We start from the raw sequence: 8,657 nt of genomic DNA, 5'->3' as shown, positions 1-8,657 counted from the left end.
ATATATATATATATATATATATATATATATACATATATATATATGTATATATATATGTATATATATATATATATGTATATGTATATATGTATATATATGTATATATATATATATATATATGTGTGTATATATATATATGTGTGTGTGTATATGTGTATATGTATGTATATGTATATATATATATGTGTGTGTTTATAAGAATTCTAAAAACCGTGTCAAATTTTCTGTCTCGTGTGTTTGTGTATGTGCATTTCCCTTCGCGTGAACTGTTTGACGGAAGATGAAGAAAACCCTCGCGACTGCACATACTGACACACATACGCAAGTAAATAAGGATTTAGATGTCATGTTTTGTGCAATCGGATGAAACAACAAGGAATGGAGAGACTAGTTTGTGGATTGCGTATCCATTGACTACATCATTTAAAAGGAGACATTCCAAGCATTATGTAGACATGTATCTTTTGTTTCTATGACAAGTATTCGTTACGTTACAGTTTATTTTTCTGACGTGTTTCTGAAAGGACTTCACTGAGGGAGAGAGAACAAAACGTGCATCATGTTTATTTTCTTAATTTTGCGAAAAGCCCAACATTTTGTTTTTATTGGGAGTGGACAGAAAAAAAACTAGACACTTTAACGTTTTAAATGATGTATAAATCCTATCTGTATGTCCAAAATCAGCAGAGTAATCTAAGTCTCTTTGCGGAGTGATTGAAAAATAAAGTTTGCTGCGCTCGCGCCGCAGTCGACCCAAGAGTGTTAATAGGGTTTTCCTATATCATTTCTTACTACATACGTCCCAAAATTGTATATACTGTTTTTGCTTCGTACCTTTCTAGTGTGTTTTCCTCTTTATTTCACAGTGTAGACAATTATATTTGTTATACAAACAGTGACAGCTCATCAGAGGAGGCAAAGGAGGCTGAGCCTCTTTAAAAATACTAAAAAATGATTATAGGTAAAGCGATAACATTTTAAAACTGACCATTCAAAATGGATATTCAAATGTTGCAACATCATTTAGAGGCAAATTCAAATGCCTCTTTTATACACTAAATAACCAGTTAAAATCAAAACCATTGGTATGTAATTCTGATAACCAATTAGCGTTCATTAGCGCACTGAAGCAAGCCTGTGTTAGTTAACACGGCCACGAGCAGCATCACCGGGGATTATTTACTACAAAAATATTTTGGAAAGCTTCCATTTGATCAACAGTTAGAAATTAAAATTGCTGGGCGACAAAGACCAGAACTGTATATTACACAACAGGAATGATGGATTTTGTTTATAAATAGGCGAGTAGAAATGTTATACCTATTGGGGCCATCAATTCATGTTATGTATTAGTAATTGTGTGAAGATGGCACTGTATGAATTGTTTTGAGTTAACTCTCTGAGGTCAAATGCGATGGCAAAAAGACTTTCAATAGAATACATATATATTACATATATATTTATTTATTTATATAATGTATGTGTGTATTTACATTCTATTGAAATATTTTGTTATAAATTCACAAGTATACCTTATCATGGTTTTACTACGGAGAAAGTACGGAGTTTCCTCTTACATCCTGCCTACAAGGCTCATTATGTGGCTCATTATGTCAGTCTTTGCTTTCCTCAGCTGTCAATCACAGATTATTCAGGACCTTTCACGCCTTCTCGCATATGGCCTTTCTTAGCAAAAAGTGTCTTAGAAATTCTAAATCAATATATTATTTTATGCGAATGAATGGGCAGAATGATTTTTACATCATTCTAAAGAAAAAAAAAACTCTACTAGATCCTGTTTTGAAAAATCTTGTGAAAATGTGTATTATGGGTTGTGTTGACTTATATCAGTTTCAGAAACTACACATAAACCCTTTTCTCTCAAAAATATAAACATGTACATACATGTTTTGTCTTTATTATTTAAGCAGCTGATAAAAGCAAATTTCAGTGCTTGTTAAAACTTCCCCAGGGCCCTAAAATCCCCTTAGAGCGTAAAAATAATTTTAATGGTGCAATCGGGGAGTTTTAGTGTCATCTATTGGTGAGACTGTTAACCCATTTACTCCTAAAACGCCTGCTAAAAAAGCCTATAAAAACTGTTATTCTAGGATAAATACCCTTATCTCCTGAGGGTTTTCAGAAAAAATACTAAGATTTGTCAACGTCTACCAAAAACGTAATATCTAAGCCTCTGGGAGCACTTAGAAACGTGAAATAAAAAGCATTTTAAAGGTTAGAATCTCAGCTTTTATTAAAACATGCTTCATTGGCACTAACATAGCACCACATTTTTTAAAACATTCTCAAATTCATACAAGTAAGAAAAAATGCATATAAATTCATTTTATAAAATATAACAAATGACATTTAAACATGCCAACACACTCAACAAGGCATCTAATTATAAGAGAGGTGGATAAGTGCTGAGCAGGGTTCTAAATTAACTTTTTTGACCACCAGCCAATGTGGCTGGTAACTTTCTGAAGTTACCAGCCAATCAGCATTTCCACTAGCCAAATTTTTTCCGGTGAAAATAAGATAAATTATGAGTGCCACTGAATGCAACAATGATTCGTTTTTTCTTTTGCGTACATGCGACAATCCTGACAAAACATAACAAATTTTTTTTGATCAAATACAAGCTTTCTTCGTTTCTCTGTCGATAGACATAAAGCACAGGCCCCCTATTTTTTGACTTGTTTTTGAAAGCCTGCTGTGTGCAAGAAGTGTGCAACACTTCTATACAATGTCCTTTACTTAACCCACTATTCTACAGTGCAACAGTTACTGCGAAAGATAAATATGTATTTAAAAATATTTAAGTATAATCTTCATCATACCTAACATTATTAACATGTTTAGAGGCATAAATGGCATAAGGACAGATGGGACTGGTTTTAGGTCTCTTCTCTTGGGTTTTAGGGCTTTATATTGAAGTGTGTTCGGGGGACTTGAGTTTAAGTGTGACCAGAATTTAAGGGAGCGTTTTTGGATGTGTATTATTAGGGGATATCTGCCTAATTCAGCCCTGCATGCATTAGTAGGTGTTCTTCTCTGAACTCTTAAAATATTTCTACAGAATTCAGCATGCAGGGATTCCATTGGATGTTTGTCCCATTTGGAGTAATCTGTTAGGCATTGTGGACCCCAAACCTCACAACCATATAGAGCTATGAGCATTATTACACTATCAAATATTTTACACCAAACTGTAGCAGGAATGTCTGTTTGTTTAAATTTGAATGCTCATGTACTCCATAGAATGCTAGCTTTCTCTTTAAGTGCATTTACCGCGAGACCAAAACCGCCTGATGCGCTGATTTTTAACCCGAGGTAGTCATAGTGTACGGTGTGTTCTAGTGCAGTGTTTCCTAGAGTAAATGTGTATCTGTTATCCTGTAGTCTTGCTTTTTTCTGGAAAATCATAATTTTAGTTTTTTTCAGATTGACCGTCAGGGCCCAGTTTTGACAGTATTTCTCCAGCAGGTCCAGGTGTTGCTGTAAACCTTGTGCAGTGTCTGACAATATCACCAGATCATCTGCATACAGAAGAGCTTTAATCTCTGAGTTGTTTAGGATGAGGCCGGGTGTGCTGGATTGTTCCAGTAACACTGCTAACTCATTAATATATAAGTTAAATAGAGTTGGACTCAAGTTACAGCCCTGTCTCACCCCACGCCCTTGACTGAAAAATTCTGTTCTTTTGTCACCGATTTTAACTCCGCACTTGTTTTCTGAGTACATGGATTTAATGATGTCATATTCTTTTCCTCCTATGCCTGATTGTAGAATTTTATAATATAAGCCGTCGTGCCATATCGAGTCGAATGCTTTTTTAAAGTCAACGAAACATGCATAAACTTTGCCTTTGTTTTTATGATGAACGTGTTGATTGACTAGCGTCTGTAGTGTGTAAATTTGGTCAGTGGTGCGGTGGTTTGGTAAAAATCCAATCTGACTTTTACTTAAGACGTTGTGTTTGGTAAGGAAGGCCTGAATCCGAGCATTTAAGATACTACAGAAAGTCTTCCCTAGATTACTATTTACACAAATGCCTCTGTAGTTATCGGGGTCAAATTTGTCTCCGCTTTTATATAGCGGGTGTATTAAACCTGTACTCCAGGTTTCAGGAAAGTGTCCAGTTTGTAGGATTAAATTAAACATTTTTAAAAGTGCCTCTTGCATTGCTGCAGGACTGTGTTTCAACATTTCTGTTCTGATGTTGTCTAAACCTTTGTCTAAATGCCTTTCTGGGTTTTAATTTCTTTAGTGCTTCTTTTAGTTCTTCTAAGCTAATCGGGTAATCTAAGGGGTTTTGGTTGTTTTTAATGATGGATTCCAACTGTTTTAGTTTAGTTTGTACATTTTTTTGATCAGGTGTAAGACTATCTGAGGAGATTTCCCTGAAGAGGTTTTTAAAATAGTCTTTCCATAGTTCTCCATTTTGTATGGGTATGTCCTGGTTTTGTTTTTTGTTTAGGCTATTCCATTTTTCCCAGAATTGATTATTATGAATTGAGTCTTGGATTTCTTTGAGAGTATAATTGAGGTGTTGTTGTTTTTTGTAGTGAATTGTATTTTTGTAATCCCTAAGTGCTTCGCAATAGTTTTGTCTTATTTCTGGTTTATGTGGATCTCTGTGTTTTTGGTTGGAGAGTTGTCGGAGACGTTGTCTTTTACTTTTACATTCGTTATCGAACCAGATTTCATCTCCAGATTTTATTGCGCATCTATCATAAATATGATTTATTTGTTGTACTGCAGCATTTACCTCGGTTTTACTAGTCATAAACTTTGTTGTTTTAAATCTATTAATTAAGTTGGAAATGTCTTTGGAGCTGACTGCGCTAATAAATTCGGTTTCAGAGTTTGGGGACCATTTAAATGTTGGGTTCAATTTGGTCAAGTTGCAGGGCTTTTGTTCGCTTCTATGAGTTTGTTGTGTTCTCTTTATAAACACGTTTATTTGACAGTGGTCTGATAAGGTAGACTGTGGTCTAACTGTAAATGCTCGTAATAGGGAGGGGTCTAGGTCTGTAATGGCATAGTCAACAACACTAGCACCAAGAGATGAGCAGTATGTGAATCGACCTAAGGAGTCACCTCGGATCCTACCATTAAGCATATATAAGCCCAAACCTCGACAGAGACACACCAACTCCCTACCATTTTTGTTAACTGTTCTGTCAGGGTTGTTTCGTGTTGTAGTGGTGGGAATGAGATGCATGTTTGTTTTCAGTATATGATTATTCCCATGAGTGTCTATAATGTCCGGTTCTGAGCCTGTTCGGGCGTTAAAGTCTCCACATAACAGTACGTTTCCTTCAGCCTGAAAATGGCTGGTTTCCATCTGAAGCTGATCAAAGAGATTGTCCTTGTAGTATGGTGATTCTGATGGAGGTATGTAGGCTGCACAGATATAAAGGTCTTTATCGCAGTCTATGATGCCTCTTTTGAGTTTAAGCCAGATGTGTGTTGAATCCTTTTTCTGTACAACTAAGTCATTTTTGAAAGTCTCTTTGTACCAAATGATAATGCCGCCAGAGTCTCTTCCACGTTTCACGTTGCAGTTCTTAAGTGATGACAATATAATTTCTATGTATCCCGAAGGGCAGCGAGTGTCAGTGTCTGATCTGCACCATGTTTCTTGTAGAATAATGATGTCCTGATTATTAATGTTTTTTAGGAACTCTGTTTTTAGAGTTTTGGCCCCTAAGGTTGAGGAGTAGAGGCCTTGAATATTCCAAGAGCTTATTGTAAAAGATGCCATTGTGAGGTAGAGATAGGTGTTTTGGTAGTCCAGTGGCCTTATGCTAGCATTTTACAGATGAGGTGTAGGAGATTTCTCACTTCTGTAATGTCTGAGGAGCCAGTGTGTTGTTTGCCCTTTGTAATCTCAGCATATGTGGACTGCTGTGATGGTGAGATGGGCTGTGTTGCTCTGTTGGTATCTTCTGACTGATAGGTAGAAGTGTCCATATTTGAAGATTGACTGAGGCTGAGCGGAGAAGTACTTGGTTGGCCTTCAGTCTGTTTGGATGTTGTTTGCTCTGCTCTGATGGGATAGATTTTTGTTTGTAGATGCCTCGTTGAGGTCGTATGCTGGTAACTGTCATGGCTGTTGGGTCTTGTGCGATGATGTTGTGAGGAAGAGGGTTGTGTCTTTCTACCAAGAGCTGCATCTTTTAGGTTTTTGGCAAAGATTCGTACACTCTCTTGGCTTAGGTGCACGTGATCATGTAAGTCCTCTGTAGTAAGGCTAGGATGGTGTGCAACTTTGATTGACTTGAGGCTGGAGCATGCAGAGGTGATCTTCTGGTTTATGCTGTTGATCAGGCCAGCTGGATAGTCCTTCCTGTGAAGTAATGTGGAGATGGTGATGTTGGCTTGTGGGAATACCTGGCGAGCCTTCTCAGCCACTCTTACAACACTGTCAGCGACTTTCTCTCTCTGGTTGTACAGATCATTTGTTCCGGTGTGTATGACAATGTTCTGTGGGTTGTGCAGAGTGGATTGGTGGAGGAGCTGGAGTGCGCTGTTGGTTGTGGGGCACCAAAATTTGCCAACCGCATGCTTGGGGAAGAGCTTCTGATGGTGTAAGAATTTGCCATTCAAGTCTATTAGAATGGCAGTTTTTGGTGGTTGTGGTTTTTGAGAGTGCTGTGAGGTCTGACTGGTGCGTTTTTGGGGACTCTGTTGGGTTGGTTGTGAGATTGTCCTGTTATTGTTTCTCTGGCAGTTATCTCTGGTGTTTTGTTCATTGGCTGTCTGGGAGCCTGTGGATGTGCGTCTGGGGTGAATCTTATGAGAGTTTTTGATTAAATTTTCCAGTTTTCATTAATGCTTTGGTTTTGTTGTCTCTTTGGAGATTTCTTACGATCATCTCCAGTGTGCATGTTCTGCTGTTGTTCTCCTCTTTTATATTCTTTATTTCCTCTCTTAGCTGTTGAGAAGTGTCGGATTCTTGGAGTTTGCTTTCTTTAAATTCAGCAATTTCCATCTCCAATTGTGAGAGGCACTCCTGAATCCGTTGGATTGACACTGCTGATCTTGGTGTGTGGAGGGGGGGGGGGGGCTGTGTGTTTTCGTGCAGGTGAGGCTGTGATTTCTTCATCTGCTGTTGTTGCAGCTGCTGATGATGATGTTGTGGGGAGGGAAGACTTTTCCTTCTCTGCTAGAGCTTTCAGGCCTACAAAGTCTCTCTCAAATTGTTCCAGTCTGTCCTCAGAGCCCTGGATCATAACAGTGCCATTATGATATAGGTTGATGTTGATTTTAGGTGTACAGGGTGTCCGCGGATCCTTAAAAAGTCTTAAAACGTCTTAAATTCCATAGTATGAAAATAAGGCCTTAATAAGCATTAAAATGTCTTAAATCCGGGTATCAAAGGTCTTAAAATGTTGTCCAACCAACACCGCCAAGAAGATTGTAACTGTTTTATACATGTTCGTCTCATGTGTCAGGAAAAACTGAATAGGTGGAATCTACTAAAGCACAAGTTTGCGGGGAATTCGCTAAAGTGCGTGGACCGGGTATAAGCAAATGGAGAAAAGTGTGAGTTTTAGCTATGGGGAAGTGCACATTTAATGAAAACTGGTTACTTAACCCTGATTTTGCTCCGTGGTAAAGACAAGTTAGCGTACGGGGTCCGTTGTTTATTTTGCAAGAAAGCTGTAAAACTCAGAACAATGGGCATCAAAGCTTTAGTGTCACACATGCAATGTAAGAAACATAAAGCCGCTGCAGAAACCTGTTAAAACATCCGGCATTTCTCCGTTCTGTTGTGCCTGCAGCAGTAGCCCTAAAGAGCACCACGGCATGCTAAACATCTGCATCAGCAGTTTTAAGCACCACGGCTTCTGCTCCATCAGACATCTGATAAACGTTTGGCTCCACTGCCAAGTCCAAAAACGAACGAAGCCTGTCTTCTTTTTTCTTTTAATGGCGGTTGGCACCTAGCTTATAGGTGCATTAGCGCCCCCTCTGCTCCGGAGGGTGGATCTACTACACTCTTTCCCTTAGTCCTGGTCTCATCAATTTAATTATTTCTATTTTTGCCATAAAATATTTCACTGCCAATGTTTTGTCTCAAGATGCACACCAGTAATGTATTTTGTAAGTTATATTTAAAAAAAAAAAAACTCCTTAAATGTCCTAATATAAATAAGACCTAGTCCAGTTTTAATCTGGGTAACCACACCTAATATTTTAACATTGTTGTTATATAAAACCATGTGTTTATTTTATGCACATTATACATTATTTGAACCAATTATTATTGTCTCATCACTATTGTCATCGTAAATGCTTTGGCCCATTTAGCTCTATTTTTATTACCAAAAAATATCAGATTACTTGATCATCATCCTTACCAAAATAATTGTTAGTGAAACCCCTAGATTGGTTAAAACATTTTAAAATTATGTGATTTTAGTTAATTATAATGCTATTTTTCTTCATATATTTTATCATTGGGGATTTCTTAAAACTTCGTATGACTTTTTAGGTGAAAAACTTGTAATATCAGCAAAGTGTAAAAATCTTGTCTGATCTTATTCCTGTGAACCAGTCTCGTTTCATCTTGCGGAACAAGTGTCTTGTCACACCCCTAGAAAATACTGTTTTTTGTTAATAAAGATAAAAGGTTCTAAAAA

At 37.4% G+C, this 8,657-nt stretch overlaps 1 protein-coding gene across 1 annotated transcript in view; it reads left to right on the top strand.

The window, feature by feature from the left end:
- nup210 (nucleoporin 210) overlaps positions 1–8,657 on the top strand; it is a 231,503-nt gene that overhangs the window by 93,240 nt on the left and 129,606 nt on the right. The window contains exons 15-16 of the mRNA XM_073812225.1: positions 6,511–6,597; positions 7,467–7,535. Coding sequence (XP_073668326.1) covers positions 6,511–6,597; positions 7,467–7,535 — 156 coding nt within the window. The remainder of the gene's footprint in view (positions 1–6,510; positions 6,598–7,466; positions 7,536–8,657) is intronic.

This window comes from Paramisgurnus dabryanus, chromosome 16 (assembly GCF_030506205.2).
Source record: "Paramisgurnus dabryanus chromosome 16, PD_genome_1.1, whole genome shotgun sequence".
Classification (NCBI taxonomy): Eukaryota; Metazoa; Chordata; class Actinopteri; order Cypriniformes; family Cobitidae; genus Paramisgurnus; species Paramisgurnus dabryanus.
The sequence above is the reverse complement of the archived record's forward strand: the minus strand, read 5'-3'. Positions and strand labels throughout refer to the sequence as shown.